An 18990-nucleotide genomic window follows, 5' to 3' on the forward strand; every position below is an offset into this window, starting at 1 on the left:
AACACCAATGGGGACTAGGCTCTAAAGAAAGCCGTCTCGGGTGTGGACCAATCAACTTCAAGGACAGTGCATATTATTATCATTATCAGAGTTGCTTCTTTTTGTTTGCTTTTTTGACTACTTGTGTTGTGGTTATTGCAAACATGATGCCTTGAATAAAGGTGTCAGTTTTGTACCAGTTTAAACAGGGTAAAAACCTACTACTATATTTTGCCACTGGTAAAAGAGATCTCATAGTGTAAAAGCCCTGACTCAGTTGTGGAAATTGCACGTTTAAATCCGCAACGTTTCGACTGTGAACTGCTCGCAATACCGTCGAGCCGACTGGCACTGGGCAATGAGAACATCGCTCTGGGAGAGATGTCCACGCACAGACCTTGAGCAGCACAACCAGAGCCAGTCGATTTGTGTTCATTGCTAGTAATGTGTGCACTCTTGCGCATTTATTATTGAGCACATTGTGTAACCGTAATGTTTGACATGTAAATACATAGTTAATCTTAAGTAAAAGTGTTTTAATTATTACTTTTTATCTATTTAAAATACAGCAATTTGGTGGCTTTTCCTAAAATATTTAAACTTTTTAAAGTCCAAAGTAGCACTGCAATTGGACATTTAAATAGGGGTAAAGTGACCACAACTTGACATGTAATTCTTTTTAATGGAACATTAAGATTGTAGTATTGGGATGGTTTTGACATGATTTATCACAAATGTTTAGATGCAGTGTGCCCATGAAATCAAACAAAATGCACATTTTCCTGACATCAGGTCAGACTTGTTAGTTGCCAAATGAAGTGGACTAGTGTTTGTTGCAATTGGATGTTTGATTACTTTGTTTTTATTTTCAGCGGTCTATTTTACATCTTATTTAGCACGGGACACTTAATTGTAATTCCTTTTAAGTCACTTATAAAAGAAGAATTATTAATCAGCGACTTTTATCGTTAAATCCACTCGCAACAAAAAAAAATCAAAAAGCACAAAAATATTGAATGCATTTTAATGACGTGAAGTGGAATCTGCACAGTTTATTTAAACTGCTCATCGCAATCAGAGCAATCCAGGGGCGCAAGCCTCGCAGGATTGAGTGGGTTGAGTAATTGTTGCCCCCCTCCAGTGCTTACTGCCTTGGGGCAAACTGATTAGGAAATGACAGGCTAGCAACACTCGAGGCTGGCTGGGCTATTTGCTCACTGCTGCTGTCCTGCTGCGAGCTGTAATGTAAGTGCGGCGCGCCGGACCGTGACCAAACAGGAAGGTATTTAGGCAAGCGGAGCTTTGCTTGTGCCCATGCTTTCTTTTTTTCCCCTGCTTATCCCATTTGTTCCCCGCTGATTGTGCGAGTGCGCCTAATAAGCCGTAAACTTGTCACATCTGTCAACCGCAAGGTTCCTCCGATGTGAATGCGGAATGCATTATGAATGATGACTAAATTATAGACGGACCAAAGGAGGGGGGGGGGGACGCTTTTAGCAGTTAGTTTTGCCGCAAACCTCTTGCCTCGCTCGCCGTTTCATATGAGTCTCGGTGGGAAATTACAGGTGTTTTGTGTGTGCATGCTAAGGCGTGCTAGGTAACTTCATTCGAAGCTCATTAAACAACGCACCAGGCCATAACTCCAAGGGCTAAATCATAGTGACATTGGTCCTAAATTGTACTGGGGTGGTTTTTAAGGGATTTATTTTAAATGTTGATAAGTAAACATTTGTGCCACATGTTGTGTTTTTTGAATTCAACATTGAAATTAGACATCTAATCTTTCAGGGAAATGAGATAAATACTGTATTTAAAACACTACTCATAACTATTAAAGAATGGTTATTATATTCAAATCAAAAGTTGCTTATAAGTCTCACTAATTATGCTACACTGGAAACTAAAGGTCATAAACATTAGGTTTAGATCTAAAACATACATTCTTTTTTTTCACAAGCGCAGTTCAATTAACTTTACTTTACAAGCCAACTTGTTCTGGAAGGGCTAAACAAATACAGTATATGCAATCAATGCTATTTCGTATTTTTTTTAAAGATTCCATTCATCTATACATATACAAAAAACCTACCCAAAATAATTTCCAGGTTTTTGTCAATATAATTATTTAGAATCTTCATAGTTAAAAATGTTCAAATGAATGAATGTAGATTGAAGGCTAAAATGGAGTTGCCTGCTTTGTGTGACTATTGCAATATTTGTAGTATTGTGCCAGTGGTAAGGTGCCCAAGGCTCTGGGGGGGGTCCTATGCCATCAGGTTGTGCAATAGCTGATTTATACCCTTGACATTACAAGCAAACCCATGCACAGCCTTGCCGCATCTGTAACACTTGCCACTCAAGGGCTGACTGCCGAATCGCATCTTTGCCTAGTATGTGTGAAGGCGGCTTACTGCTCTCTTCCACAAATAATACAAAGTGAAATGAGGCTCAGTGCAGCTGCGGTCAATTACAGACGTTTTCATTATTTTTTTTAAATGGTTGCTTGCATAACGTGTGTGTGACAACGGTGTGCGGTAGGCATGTAACGATGCATCGATTGAGTATTTGATTAAAATTATTATAGTTAATCTCAATTGTGCACGTAAGAGTCGGTTATACCTGTGAGCAGATGACTACGGAAAAAACAATTTTGTTGGATCGTGCTGTGCTCTTAATTTAATGTATATCCATATATGTTGTATGTAAATGGTTCACTATACGGTGCTGTGATCCTCACAATGTTTGAAAAATAGCATTGACTATTGAAGCGGGTCATGTCGCGTTTCTTGAATTAACCCCAGGTGAGAACCAAGAGACCAGGATGGTCTCTTTTGAAAGGGTGACCTGGGTCATCAACATTACAAAAGCACAACAACAAATACAATGAAGTACAGTAACGAAGTGAATAGGACTCAGAGCAAATACAACTGTGTCACGAGAATTAAAATTAATAAAAATAAAATAAAAATCACGACGTCGTGATTTTTCTTTTATTTTTATTAAATTTAATTTCATTTTTTACCTACGTGACCGAAAGAACTACGAATATGAATCCTTGCAGTCACGACAGCTTCAAATCTAGAATGTGTCACGAGAAATCTAAAATATTGCATGAAAATTCTGGATGCTGAATTATGACAATCTGGAGACTCGCCAGGGGGCGGGGATTCGTTACGTGCACGAATGTTTTCCACGGAATATTTGGCGATCGTTTTTATGTTGGTCGACCTTGTGCCATTAAAGAGCAGTGTGTGTGTGTGTGCTTGCTTTTGTATTCTATGCATGGGAAAGGTTTGCAACTTTATTTTTTTTCATAAAGAAAGTTCTAGCATTTTAAATGAGTCTTCAGAGTCAATTGTTCCTTGAGAATAATCATAACAGTACACTGTGTTTCAATTTAAATAGATTTTATTTATTTATCACGAGTTCATCTGCTCACTTCACCCATGTATTATTTAGACCGTTGGTGACCTGTGATGGCTATACTAAGGGTACATCTACTTGTATATATTACACATGTATGACCAAGTACCGAAAATGCACCCAAGCTCATCGGGTCTCTGAAGCTAAGCATGGTTTAGCATAGACTGCTTGGATTGTCAATCACTGTGCATAAAACATGTGCTGTAGGCTGCTGTGAGGTGCTACACTTGTCAGCAGAGGGCAGTGCATATAAATACATTGTTGTACTGTACTGTGCACCAACCTTTTATGCTCCCTTCAGGAACCTGCACTGACCAGCATGGTGAAGTATGGTCACATCACCCCCACAACCAGCACAGTGTGGGTGGGAAGCCGCCCTCGTTGAGCAGTGGATGGAACAGAAAGGGTTGTGCATATATATTACACACTTCCCACTGTTATCAACAACTTTTCCATGTTTGTTTGTCGCAGGGAAGACTTGTCGGGAGCACTTGACGCTGGCATGGCATGTGCCAACAACTATCAGGTCTTCCCTCAAAAGCTGGAACTGCTCAAGAGCTTGGTGGAAAAGGGGGAGATGGATCTCCTCCAGAAAGGTCACTATAATGGCCGAAAGGTCACATCTATAGGCGTTCCTGAAGAGGGTGTGCGCGCTGATGGGGTGATGCTCGAGTTCAAACTCTTAGTTCTTTCGGTAAAGTCACGTAGGTAGACTTTACCGAAAGAACTAAGAGTATCAATTCTTGCAGTCACGAAAGCTTCAAATCTAGAATTGATGCTCGAGTTGTTTTGCATGGGCACAATATAGGCATGAGCTTGGCAATTTCATTTGATCACTTTTGATTCACTGTGCACTTGAGAAGCTGTGTGTAACCACGTAGGTTTATCGAAGCTACCAAAAAGATAGATTAATGGCAGTGCCATTTGTCTGCGTGCAACATGTTTGAAAGAATGAAAGCAATTTTACAGCCTACCGTAGTTCTTAGTTTTGAGCCAGTTATTCATTGTTGGAATAATGTTTTATAGCACTAGCAGTATATTCAGTGGTAATGGTTCATTCGTCAATACAAAAACATATGTATTTCTCTCAATACATGCTTACAATTGTACATGTAAGAACCGATTATGATTCATGTATATTATTTACAAATTATAGCAAATGTAATGGATGAAATAACAGACTATACCAACGAGGCAGACAGAAACACGAATGAGACAACAAATGTTACAGAGCATAGACCGACAAAACAAACGAGACACAAAGTATAAATGAGACAGAATGAGCCAGAACAAATGAGATGCTACACATAAGGTTTTACAAACGAGAAAGGCTGAACCAATACAGTAAGACGGTTCACATGAGAGACTTGTGCATGATGGAGTTATTGCAAACAAGACAAAAAGGAATTTAATTCTGACTGCACATTTTGACCATAGTATCCCTGGGGGTGGGGGCAGTGGAATTTCTACAGGCCGAGTGATTTCTCTTACCTGTTCCCGGTGTACATATTTCCATGCATTCTTATTTAACGATTGCCTTTTTTTTTAGCAACCATGCAAATTGCCTTTTGTAATTATTAAAATTTGATTACCGACATCCCATTGGTTTGGGCCAAATGTATGTTTGTTTTATATTCTTTGTTCTTTCGGTAAAGTCACGTAGAAGGATTTCACACCTGATGATGATTGCTTGTGTTGCAGTCGAAACGGCGTGAGAATTTGTATTGTTTTACTATTTTATTATTTCCCTACTACGTGACTTTACCGAAAGAACCAAGAATATTAATCCCTGCAGTCACGAAAGCTTTAAATTAATATGTTTGTTTTGTTTATTCTTGAGCCATGAAGGGATCTACACCTGGGTTCCAAAACAAATTTACCCATAAAAACAAAGTTTTTCACTATAAATCCTTTATATGCGTGGCGGCTAGAGTCCTCTCGTCCTCTGGCTTGAGATGGCTGCCACCTATGGGTCAGATGATTGCCTGCCACCATTAAGCAATTGGTAATTAAATATTATTTTTTTCCTAAAAAGTGTAAAGTTATGGAAAAACATTTTCACGAAAATAAATTGTCACGCACAACGAGTCTGTGCAAAATGTCAGCTCGATTGGATCACGGGAAGTGGGTTAAAAAACGACCGAAAGATTTGCACGGTCGTAAGCGCGCAAGCAAGCAAGTGAACTTAATATAAAGGATTTAAAATATTCCTCTCCAACATACTTTACCCACTTTTTTATGCTCGATATGATGTGGAGGGGGTTTTTTTTGTCGCAAACAAATGATCTGTGTTAACCAAATGCTTGTATCATTTTATTTGCTGCAGAGCTTAACAAAAAAAAATCCTCACTTAACTAATAGTAAAATAAGTATAACCCGTAAAAACAAAGTTTTTCACTATAAATCCTTTATATGCGTGGCAGCGAACTTAATATAAAGGATTTAAAAATATATTCGCCTGTGGAGGACGCGGGGATCGATCCCGCGACCTTTGGCATGGGAAGCGAGGGCGCTACCAACTGCGCTACTCCGCCACGGCCTGTGGAGGGGTTACGCTCTGGGCTCTTACACTGTGACGTTCAGCCAAAGCCATGAATGAGTTCTATTTGAATATATGTAAAATAAAAATGTTTTGCCTAAAAAGTGTAAAATTTTGGAAAAAAAATTTTCACGAAAATTAATTGTCACGCACAACGAGTCTGTGTGCAAAATGTCAGCTCGATTGGATCACGGGAAGTGGGTTAAAAAACGAGCGAAAGATTTGCACGGTCGTAAGCAAGCACGCAAGCAAGCAAGCGAACTTAATATAAAGGATTTAAAAACACAATCGATGCATCAGCAGAGCACGGCACAGTATTTTATCGCATTGCTTTGCCACGCTGTGCTTATCACTTTGAGCTGGACACATTGTGTGTCTGTTTAAAACTGCTGGGAGTCTGCAATGGCCTATGGCAGCTGATGATGGGCAGTTTATGCTTAGCTAAGTATACATTGGCCTTAAAATAACTTCTGAAGTGTCTAAAGTGTCATTTTCGGATTTTTTTTATTAAATGTCATATTTTGCTTGAGATATTCATTTGGCAACTTGTAAGGCTTTTCTTTTTAAATTGTTGTAGCGTTTATCAATGTTTAGTCGATTCATTATTACATAGCATCGTTGCAAACTCGGATTAATTTAGACAAGGCTAATTGAAATAACATTTTCCGGTTGGATTTGTGAACATTTAGTGAATGAAAATAAACGTTTTCCCTGACCTATAATCTCAGAGACAAGGAAGAAGAATACGCACGTACATGGGGTCCCTTCCTTAACCTTAGACCAGTCTTCAATACCCGAGCCTAGAATGTCAATGACCTGGCCAACCTCCACTCCCCCAAAGAAAATCACATCCTCGCCCCCCCCGTCTGCTCTGATGAGTCCGGTGTGCCTGATACCGTCGATGCAACTGGTAATGCCGTCCAGAATGTAAGAATGTTACAATGTATGATGCGAGGGAGGATGTGGAATAAAACATATTTTATTTTAAAAAAAACACTACATTTGTTTTCAAAAGGTTTGCACGTAGCTAAATGCCAAATGTTTTATTGCAGCGTTGGCCTTCATAAGTAAGATGGCGGGAGAGTTGAACATGCTGTACGACATCTTTTTCACCTTCTTGGAGACTGGAAAGCACGCGGAGGCACTCAAAATCATTGAGGTGAGAGCCAATGTCTTCTGTCACTCCTCGCTTGTCACAACCGGGAGCAGCGTGCGCGTCAAAGCTAACGGTCACCGTGACAAGCGGTAGCTGTTTATGCCAAGCGCCTCGCCAAGTTGTGCGCACCTACCTGCAGCGATACAGTTTTACCGTCTTCACTCGGGTGTGAAGGTGAAGCTGTCTTTCAGCGTCTTAATCTTTCGAAAAAGATGGCAATTTTAACCGCGAGGCGCGGACTCATCGGCAGCCCAGCATGAGCGCTGGCAATTTGAATTATTAATTTGGCCACTCTGTGCCGGCGGGTGCCGAGCCGCCCGCCGACTGACGACGCGGCCCCCGAATTGTCCCCTCGATTGCTGCCATTTGCCCACCGCCGTGTGATTGCGCGTGCTGCGGATTTGCATAAAGAGATTGCGAGGCCTGGCCAGCTCCCGTGCCTTTTGTTCGCGCCACGGACAGATTGACGCGCGGGCTCCTGGAGAACCTTTCAATTTGCTTTCGATCTTTGGAGCAGCCGAGCGTGTAACGGTGACATTAATTTCCACCTTTATGTTTTATTTACATGTTGGGATAAGTGCCCTGACATTCCTTCGCTGTTCTTGTGCTCGGGTGTTCATTCAGAGTATAGAAATACATTTTTCTCAAAGCTTTATTAAGATGTGTGCGTGTTCAAAACGAGCTGGTTTCTTGACTTAAATTCCATTCCTAGTAGATTGCATTTCTATCTTCAAAATGTTAATCGCTGGCTTTAATTCATTTTCTCTTGTGTGTGTGTGCGCTTTTAAATCTATTCATACATATAGTATATTCAAATGTTAAGTATTGGCACCTTTAAGTGAATGTCAAATGAGCTCAATTAGTGTAACGTAAGTATGATTTATGATTTGCAAAAATGTGACGTTCCACAATTTAGTACAATTTGTATATTTTTTATGCTAGTGTCTGGACTGTAGGTACCTGTATATATGCGCATGTCTATGCATCCTTGCATGCACACATGTGCATGCACCGTGCTTATATGTGCATGCATGCACATGATTGCATGCAGACGCTTTGCCATGCATGCGTGCAAGTGTATATTTTAGGGTCAACAAATTACCTTGGTACTCGTGAAGGTTCCATGCATTCCACTCTCATGTGCACATGCCAAATGCATACCTCCTTTAGTACATAGCATCAGCCTACGCATCTGTGAGCTTCAAGTACAAAATAAAAAACATAAAAATCAAAGCTACTTTTCTTTTAATTGGTGTCTTACAGGCAAACGTATTGAGGCATCGAAAGGCACCAGATAGAAATGTAGAATTTAGCACCAAAGAAGATTACTTTCTCTTAGCCAAAGGAAATGATTACAGGATATGTTAAAACATCCTTTCCATTATTGCTGCTTTAGAGCTTTAGATTTCTACTTGGGAAATTGACATCTTTAGTACCATTATCGGCAAAGCTTCTTAACGACTGCACGCTTAGCTCACCAAAACTGCCTTGTCGCAAACGTAGAAGCGATGCCCACTCCACCAGCTTATACGCTGCGTCTGTAGTTGAATGTAACTAAAGGCATTTTAATTTCACTGATGGATGGGAGATTATGCAGAGCTCTTATAAAGGTTGCTGGAGGTCCTTGGAGATTAGCACTAGCCATGATCTTTGTGAAAACTTAATTTGGAGCTTTCGTGACTGCAGGAATTATTCTTTGGTTCTTTCGGTAAAGTCACGTATAAAGATAAAATAATAAATTAAATTAAATACTAGCATACGACGTTTCGATTGCAACACAAGCAATCATCATCAGGTATAAATTAAATAGAAACACAAATCTAGTATACTTAGAAATGTAATGTAATACAACAGAGAGTCGGATAACATAGGGTGTTGACTCCTGTGTTTGGTTTAGCATGCTTGCGTATAACGCCAAGATTTTTCAGTCAAGTTAATGTAAAGTCATTCTGAAATGTTGATCCTGAAATGAAACATTATTTATGATTGCGTGTGAACATGTTGAAAGGCCACCTAAAAACAAAAGTGTTCAGTTGTATGTTTTAATTGACTCTAGTCCATGCATACTTAGCTTGCTTCATAGTTTTATTTGAAAATATTCAACCCATTTATTTTCTATATCCTTTTGGGCTGATGTTTTCATTTACTACAGTTGTGGGTTTTTTTTACAAGGATTTGCCTTTTACAAGGATTTGACCTTGTAGTTGGAAGTGTGCTTTTTAGAGCTGTCAGCCATCAGTAGACCTTTAAGCTGGCCAAGCTTAAACACTTTGTAACAAACTATTTACGACTGTCCACATATCTCACAGCTGGTGTGCCACGTGTTTAGACATTAAAATCTACCTGTTGATTGCATATATGTCAGAGATATTTTTTAAATCATTTTTTATTTGCACAACGAATTGACAATTTACACTCATAATAAATGATCAAATAAATCAGCATTGTTAACATATCAGTCTCAACATTTTTTTACATTTCCTTCGTACAACCAATCAACCGAATGGCCTTCTGAGAGTGATTAATTCAGCAGGATAGTTTCAAAACAAACAACCCCTGGAGCAGTTTCGGCACACGGTGTTAGTTGATATATTGTGTGGCGATAAAGGGAGCCGAAGAGAGAGAGCACATACACACAGTAATGGAACCTTTACAGACAAATGTACTTGTTTATTTGCTGGTTTTATATTTCTACAGGAAAGTAGAGCAAAAGGACTACATAAAACTGTGCAGAGACTTTATTCCGTTATTCTTTTGTTGCAGACGCCAGGCATGAAAGCTCGTCCCAGACGCCTGAAGTGGTTTGCTGAAAGATGCATTTTTAATGACAAGGTAAATCACCTGTGTATATGTTGGGACATTTCATTATCAAAGAAGCGACCTATGAAGTAGTGTTTTATGCCCAATTTGTGGAATTTTTCAACCCAATGAAGAATAAGAGACGGGTGTAATTTTCCTACTCCTCTTGTAAGCAATCCTCCTGTACTGGAGCACTGAAAGTTTTTTGAAATGTGTTTTATGTAATAAGATACCAAGATATATATTCTTGGTTCTTTCGGTCAAGTCACGTAGAAGGGAAATAATAAAATAGTAAAAATATCAAACAATAAAAATTCTCACGACGTTTCGACTGCAACACAAGCAATCATCAGGTGTTGCAGTCGAAACGGCGTGAGAATTTGTATTGTTTTATTATTTTATTATTTCCCTTCTACGTGACTTTACCGAAAAAACCAAGAATATGAATCCCTGCAGTCACGAAAGCTTTAAATCAAAATACCAAGATATGTTTTGTGATTTTAGTTTTTAATATTCTCTAGGATTTAAAGAGTATTCTTGCTAAAGAATTGGATTAAAAATACCACACATTTTAAAAGTTTGAGCAATTGTAGATTCAACGTGTGGTCACTCGTCATGTATTCGTTACTCCCACCTCTTCGATGCCGTTCTCTATTCTCTGTCTTCCGAGCGTCCGTCATTTTTATTCAGTGTTCCATGGAAAAACCCATGTCGCCAGTTACCCAGCTAGTTTCAATGGCACGCAGCCACTATAAACAGAGTTATTGTTTGAATGGAGAGGAGCCCAGCCAGCAGCCAGCCAACAAACCCGAGGCATAGATTATTTGTAATAGTCATGAATAATATTTAACCAAAAGGTTTTTAACATTGTAGACCTCTCCCATGTCTGCTGAACGCAATTTCCTACATTTTCCGTAGGACTTAATTATAATACTGTTTAAAACATACTTTAAACGTATTTTGTGTTATGATTGAAATGTACTTCCCCAGCAGTACCTGTTACACAAAGACATTTCTTACGCGGTGTTGGTATTTTTTTAAATTTTGTCCACAAAGTTGCCACTTTTTTAAAGTGCTGTATTGCGGAGTGATGATAGCAGGACAGGACGTTGACTGTGTTGATTCCATCACGTGTTTTGCACGGGATTACAGGGCAAGATCTTGGAGCAGCTGTTGGACCAGACCAAGAGTCTGTTTGAGTGTGACCGGGACGAGATGTACTTCTACATGCTCCAGTATTGCAGTGAGTGACTCATCTCGCAGTGGTAACAATACATTATCAATGTGAGGTTACATCTGACATTTTTACCTCATCCATATCTGACCCTTTTGTGTTTAAACTTTTTAACATGTCGATAGATTGCCAGCGAATAAATATAGTTAATAGTGATCAGGTATCCCGTTGCGTATTTTAACAGCGTACGTGTTGAGCAGGCATTTTCAGCCACAGCCTTTACCACCGTACAGCTCAAACTCCATTTCAGAGACTTTGAAGAAGAAGTGGCAGTGTTTTATTGTTTTCATCTCTGCATAATAGTTTAATCTTCCCTTGTTTACCATTAGTTCTGCTTTGAACCGACAATTTATTTATTATGCTAATTGTAAATATAAATGTTGGTAAATTTATAGCCCTTTGTCAATCCAATGGCTCAAACTTGCTTAAGATTGGCAATATCAGGTGCATTCTCTGTGATATGGTCATGTATGCAATTAGAGGTTATCCATGATATAAAAAATCCACATGCGGCAATGGAGAAAAAAACTTTTAACCAAAACAGAATCTGAATCTTTATTTGCCCCGGAGAAATCCGATGAGCTATGAAGCTCTGTTTCACGGGTATCCAGTAGTTTGGTAATAGTACAAGAACATGGATTAGTGCTAAACCTCAGTGATTAGTTTAATGGTTTGGAAGGCCATTGCAAAATTATTAAATGGCTCTTTGTGCATATCACAAGGCAAGGGGTGGAGGGTGGAAGTCAGTTTTTCTTAATAACGTCACAGCCTCAAAACATGTAGTTGAATAGATTGGAGTGGCCTGTAGAGACTTTCGCATTCCGGCAATGGCTTGCCTGACTTTTCTTATTGGGCCGCCACAGAATGTACCTCGCCATTGAGGACCAATTTAGTTTGGATAACGCTCCTTTATATGCCCGATGGAAGGCGCAGTGATAATGCATTAATGGTTACTAATGTACAGGGCTAATTCACTTGGGCCGTGGGTGAGGAGGACTCTGCATGAGAGCAGCAGACTCCCCACGAGGGCTTCAGGCTGAGTGTTTTCTCAAGGCCTGGGTTACAATAGGAGTCCGACAAAGACCACGTACCGAGGGCCAAATTAGCGAAACTTTCCTGCTTCTTTTTTGCGTTCCTTGTGATGCACAGCGTCTTGTTAGAGAAATCATTAGAGGCGAGGTTTTTGAAATGTAACCCTTGCTCTAAATTCAGGTTTTTCAGAGTGTATGTTTTTTTCCCACCGCCTTTCCTTTATATAAAAAACTATTTAATACATTACTTATAAAGAACAAGAAAGGAAGAGCTTTTCTTCTCTACAGTTACAGTTGTAGAAAATATGTCGATAAAAAAAATCCTCATTCTTAATGTTAAATTTACAGTACTCTTTAACAATTGGATTTCGATGACATTTCATAGATAGGTTCACATCATTGTACTTTCATGAGTAATTTTCTGTCTCGTCTCCCAACAGCCCATTTGGGAACATTCCTCTTCGCTTACCGGCGTAGATAGTCTGTCACCGCACGGCAACAGACTATCCAACACACCCAAAACACGAGTGTGCTTGATCACCAACCCCCTCCCCCCACTTGCCTCCCTGCTCTCAGAACTTCACAGCGACGTGGATATGGCCACTGCCACCTGGACCAAGATGCAGGAGGAGAACCTGATCCCACGGGAACGAACACTGAGCCTGCTGGCCGACATCCTGCAGAGCAACGGGCAGGACGTGCCGTTCGACATTCCTGTGGTGAGTGGCATCCCTGGGCACGCGCGCGCCGCTACGTAGCTTCGACGTACTCGGCCCGTGGGGATTGCGTTTGCGCAGCTGTGGGAGTCCGTCGTGTTTGCCTGTGGGGCATTACAGGCCAACGGTTGTGACGCCGGAGCGCCGGTGCGTTGCTCCCAATGGAGAGAGCTGGTTCCTTCCGCGGAATGTTGCGCGTTGTGCGAGTTTAGTCGTCTTGGGCAGTGACGACGGTGTGGAGACTGAGGCGTTTGATGCTAGCGGTGGAATTCTTTGGAAGGATGTTTTGGAAAATTAATGCAAATATTCCCCCAGTATACAATTTTATCTTGGGTGAAATCCTATTTGGAATTATTCTTCACATTTATAAATGTTATCCACTGTTATGAAATATTTGTGATGTTTCTCACTTGTACCATTAATGGCTTGAAATTACATATTTATTTCTTACCAGATTTTGATAATCAGCTGTGTATGGATGGAAATGTATTTTTTTTACATTCTCACAAAGCCTATAAATATACCTATATTAGTCCAACAGATGTAACATTGCGTGGGTGTAACACACGTATATATACACACACACATACACAGCCTACTACATCAGTGGTCCTAATGTAATCATGATAGCAGGCAATGGATTGTGTTTTGCAACATAATGAGTGACCCAACATGTCTTGGTTTTGTCTGCAGATGCATGGCGCAAAAGAATCGAAAGACAAGGCCTCTCATGATAACAAAGGCAATGACGAACAGCTGACAGTGTTTTCTAACAATGCCAAACCAAAACAAAGTAACATGAATGCCCCCTGGCAACCCATGGACGGAAACAGCATCCAAGAAAGAATCCTCATTCTGTGCAAGCGGAAAAATATCACAGGTTTGTTTGAAATGTGACCCAAGGTGTGCGTGACTTGTGCTGTCAACTACAATATAGCAGTGATTTGTTTCACATGCCCGATAATAACTATGGAGTCGCTATTTAGATGGGTTTTTTTGTCAGCATTCAACTCATTGCTGCCGTGGTTGTGTGTGTGTCACGTGTTGTTCACAGAGGCATTGGAACTTCTGTACAAAGCCCAGGAGCAGGGTCGCGCCCTGTCTGTCACCGTGTTTGCCACGATGATAAATTCCTTGCTGGCCAACGGCATGCTGGAGGACGCTTTTAAAGTGAAGGCCATGTGAGTCCACGCTGTCTGCAGTCCGTCTCACTTCCTTCAGTTATCTTGCTGTCGCAAACAGGGCCACCCGCACAAATAATAACCGAATAGCACAGAGTTTTTTTATTCCAATTATTTGTTTGATTTGTGTGAGAAAATAATTTTACTTCTATGTGTTGCTGTGGCACAGTGCCGTCGAGTTAAAAATATAGTTATATATGCCTTGCCATACAGTGCAGTGTCCGTAAAATCGTATTGTAATATGCGGCTTAAAATTGCGTGCGATAAGAATTATTGAATTACAAAGCCAGACACACAATTTAGACAGCTGATATTATGTAGTGCGAGATCAATTTTCCGCAAAATATTAAGTGTGCACAGGAGAATGTATGTCAAAGTGAGGCCCCTATATCTGCATAGAATTTGTGCCCTCAGAATATTCCATATGCGCAAGTAAATGTCTCCTTTTATTTAGCACGAACGGTCCATTTGAAGCAACGCTTTTGTATGTTTTAGTTGGGTGTCAATCACCCCAAAAATGCACACAAAGTGGCAAGTGTGGCGTGAATGCATTAAATGATTGCTGTCCTAAAAATGATCACATCAGAATGTCAGCTTTTCAATCAGAACAAAGAGCAATTTAGCAATCCAGTCATGGGATGTATTTATAATAAACCCTTCTCCCACTTGCCAGATAATGAGGGGTACCAAGGTTAAGCACAGAAAGTGTTTATCTCTAAAACTTGCCCACTTTGGCCTCCACTTGTGATAATGAATGAAGCGACAAAGATGGAATTCTGGCTATCCTGAAAAAGCAATTTATTGCAAGTGAGGGGTGGTAAGACCCTGTGTGGTACTTTCCAATGCAATTCCCCAGTAAGTCATCGGGGATATACAAAACATTTCTTGAAGCAATTTACAATAATTCCATAGCCGAGACTGTGTCTTATTTATTTTTTGTGCATGAAATCTAATGGATGTAGAAAAGGACAAAAAACCTACGGTACCACATATGCTGATGAATTGTGCTATACTGAAATGCAAGTGACATGCTCACAGACTTGGCAAATTAGTGTCCCACTAACCTTGAAGAATTAAAATAGACGTTAAAGCGTACACTGATTTGAATGACTTGTTGCTGTGGTTTGTCCGTTCAATTTAACATGTTTGATTTAATATCCTCTGTGTAGCATGAAAAATACCGCGTCTGTGTAGTTGTTTCCTTGCTCCAAATGCAATTTAATTATCTATTATTTCGTGTATGAAATTGAAAGCAGCAGGAAGCGCTGAGACTTTGAACAAACACAGTACGGCAATTAAGTGTAAATTTTCTGCTGCATGTGATGTGCTTGCCATCTCTCCGAAGGATTGCGGTCCATTGCTAAGACCCCCTAGGGAGTGTGTAATGAGAAGCTTGACAGGTTAAAAAAAAAACGTCTTCATTATATCTTGGCAGCATCGAAAAGCAAATGCCTGACTTCACCATGTCCCCGACGGCCAACAGCCTGCTGGTCATCACATACGCGTTGCAGGCGAAAGTGCAAGGTACCTCGGAACACTGTGTGCATCAAGAGGTCACACACTCCTCCTGCCTCTTGTGCCTCATGCACAGCTAAAAGAGCGAGGCCCGCGCTCTTATATTTGCATGAAGATTTCTTTAAGTATGCACCCATATATATTTTTGCTGCTCAGATTAAGGCCGCATTGTTTTCTTCTTTTTTATTTGGATATGAAAGGTGCAAAGCCTCTCTGTATTTTTCACCACTACCTTATTTTATATAAACATTAAATTTGTATTGTTAATTTATATATATGTATATTTTATTCGTATATAAATAAAAGGTTCAAAACCTCTCTGTATGTTTCACCACTATGTTTATTTTATATCAACATTACATTTATATTGTTAATTTATATATATGTACATATATATTTTACTTATTTCAGGTGAATTTCCCATCTCATTTTAGCCATGCAGCGATTGTATGCAACATTCATTGAGACACAATGAGTGATAGTAGTTGTCAAACTGCCAAAACAAAATTTGTATAAAATACATGAATTGCCACCAAACCTTTGGAAAACATCGTGGGTAACATTTAAATTAACAGAAATATCCATCTGTACGCATTCAACATATGGGCAACAGCATTTGTCTTAACAGGCAAACTGTGGACTTGTTTTGACAATCTAGGTCTCATCAGCAAAATCAGGCCTGTTAAACAGATGCTGTTGTGTTTCCAAATCTGTTGGCAAGAGCCATCCATTTAAGCTTTGGGGCCTGTTCAACTCAAAGCAGCAAAAATAGTCAAACACTTCTCAATGTAGCGGAGGATAATGCTCTTGACGACACCTGGAATGTTGAAACCTGTGCAGAGTTTACCTCGGTAAACAAATGTTACTGTTAAACATAGAAACACAAATCTCGGTGTAATGGACTATACAGTATATATTGTGTGCGGACATCTAAACACTGACGGCTGCCTATCATTATTTATATGTAACCTCTGCAGATCAACATTGCAACTTCTGCGTAATGTAGAACGTTGCCCTCGGCTCTCGACATCGCTGACCGTACTCTCTCGTGTCCCGCCGGCAGAGGGGATGGCGTTGTTGCGAGAGATGGTGGAGAGGGGCCAGCCGATGAATCCCTTGGCCCTGGTGCGCATGGCACAGCTGCTGAGCAAGGAAGGCGACATCGAGAGGCTGAAGGAACTCGAGGCCCTGTTCACCGAGGACACCTTGCCCACTGGGGTCTCCCGCATGTTGTTCGTCAACAACGTGGGACTCGCTCTCCTCAACAGGTGACGCTGCATCGCGCGCACGCACTTGCGCTCGTGGGGGGGTTTAAGTCAAAGTTGATGCCTATGGGGCAGAGGTCGCAAACGGGTTTTGATTCCTTACCCGTACCCATACCCGGCCGCACCAGGGTCGCAAAAGGGTACCCGTACCTGGCTTTACCCGTACCCGGCATCGAGTACCTGATTGCGACCTCTGGAATGAAGCCATGTTGCAGGCGTGGGTGGGTTGATTCTAGGAACTTGAATTGTGAGAAGAGACAAGACGTTGGGAAATGAGTGACAAACAGTTACTCACCAGTGACTCACGGTCTAACCGTACCCGGCCGCACCAGGGTCGCAAACGGGTACCCGTACCCGGCCGGGTACGGGTAGCCGGGTATCGGGTAGAGTACGGGTATCGGGTACCCGGTTGCGACCTCTGCCATGGGGCTTTGATCGTCTTGCCGATTACAATTTTTATTCGTACAATCAACTCAATTATCTGGGGTAATGGTGGGGAAAAGGATGGGGCCCATAAAAAAACAAAAGCATGAACGCCGCAAAACATATGCAAAATAAGATTTGCGTATGCAAATATTGTTTGGCGACGTATAATGGCGGTGAAGATGTAGAATGTGTCGTCTGTTTTTTGTTTTGTTTCTTAAAAGTAGTAATGTTGTTTACCGATGACGAGTTAAACCAGCGCGCACACATATCAAATATTTGCTATCCGGATATTATGCCAACGGATAATCGAGAGTTGTACAAATAGACCCTGGCTGACAATCACCAATCCATGTATTCCTTTTTTGCATGAAAATTGTTATTATTGACACTGCTATTATTTTTCACACCGGTGATTTTTCGGTTACAATCTTTGCTGCATAACCAATTATTATTTGTTCCAACACACTGGGAGTACCGGCCGCATTATATGCAGCGTGCATTATAATTCAAACACAAACGAAAACAAATGTTTGGACTTCCATATTTATTGTTCCCATCCATTGCAATTTACATTACAAAAAAATGTACGTATGTATGTGCTGGTTATAAATCTACAAGGCATTCAAAATACTGGTGAAATACTGGTGAAAATACTGGCCTCTTTTTTGCTCTCTTTGGATATACATTATTAACGTACGACAAATTATTCTCACAAAACTTGCAAATTTAGATTGGAATTGGTCTGAATGAACCGATCCAGGTTGAAGTCTGTAACCTTTCGTGTTCAGGCTTTTTTGTGTTATTCCTTGTTGTTTAATTCCCCATCACTGCCTTCTTGAAACTTTGTGTATGGGCACCCTCTGGTGGCTTGTTTAATCCCTGCAATTCCAAGTAATTCCTTTTGGCAAAATCCACTTTGCTCACGAGTGAACAATGCCTGTACATGAATTGAAACGCAGTAGGTTTATAACTCATTTGTGGTAACTCGATTTGTTAGTGTAATTTATTTGTTGACGCGATTTTCCTGTTTTAAAATGGAGGTCATGCACACGCAAAGACGTGTTCACTGACAAAACACGCAAACCAAAGATTGAGAGTATAGGGGAGATGATGCAATTAGGCCTTAATCTAGCAGTGGACGGGTTACGGCTGATTATGAAACAAGGTTCAATTGGGATTCATCCTCATTAGTCTATGACAATACATTACCAGACAAATTAAGAGAGCTACCAATAGGAGGAGGATCACACGCCTGTTGTGTTATCATACTGGGCATCTGTGAAAAAGAGCTTCATAGCTCATCGGATTCCTCCAGTCTACATAAAGCTTTTGATTCTGATTGTCTCATGAACTAAGCCAGAGCAAGGCTTCTATTAAACACATGCAGGCTGTTTCATCTATTCGCTGTAGATGTGTCGAGCGTCACATTGCTTAACTGACTCCCTTGCGCCGCACTGCGCGGCACTGCAGGGATGGAGCGGATGCTCTCGTGAGTTACCTGGAACCCATATTCATGACCGGAAATGACGAGGCCCAGCAACCCTCGGGTAACATCATCTACGTCTTCAACCAGATCATAGCGAATGAAAATGAGGCCGCACTCGACAAGCGTGAGTACTTCACTTGCTGCGCCGTCGCGAGCTGCTGCACTGCACCAGCTGTTGTTTCATGCAGCAGTCACCGGTGTGTGACATGGCATGGGCGTGTGGCTTGAAAACGTGCTTAA

General features: G+C 40.7%; 1 protein-coding gene across 2 annotated transcripts in view; it reads left to right on the forward strand.

The window, feature by feature from the left end:
* Positions 1-18990, forward strand: part of LRPPRC (leucine rich pentatricopeptide repeat containing) — a 44812-nt gene that overhangs the window by 20879 nt on the left and 4943 nt on the right. For both annotated transcript variants that reach the window (XM_078596229.1, XM_078596230.1), the window contains exons 23-32: positions 3874-3998; positions 6994-7100; positions 9861-9929; positions 11049-11139; positions 12738-12880; positions 13571-13757; positions 13932-14058; positions 15494-15582; positions 16637-16841; positions 18735-18874. In XM_078596229.1, coding sequence (XP_078452355.1) covers positions 3874-3998; positions 6994-7100; positions 9861-9929; positions 11049-11139; positions 12738-12880; positions 13571-13757; positions 13932-14058; positions 15494-15582; positions 16637-16841; positions 18735-18874 — 1283 coding nt within the window. The remainder of the gene's footprint in view (positions 1-3873; positions 3999-6993; positions 7101-9860; positions 9930-11048; positions 11140-12737; positions 12881-13570; positions 13758-13931; positions 14059-15493; positions 15583-16636; positions 16842-18734; positions 18875-18990) is intronic.

This window comes from Lampetra planeri, chromosome 7 (assembly GCF_965212315.1).
Source record: "Lampetra planeri chromosome 7, kcLamPlan1.2.h2, whole genome shotgun sequence".
Classification (NCBI taxonomy): domain Eukaryota; kingdom Metazoa; phylum Chordata; class Hyperoartia; order Petromyzontiformes; family Petromyzontidae; genus Lampetra; species Lampetra planeri.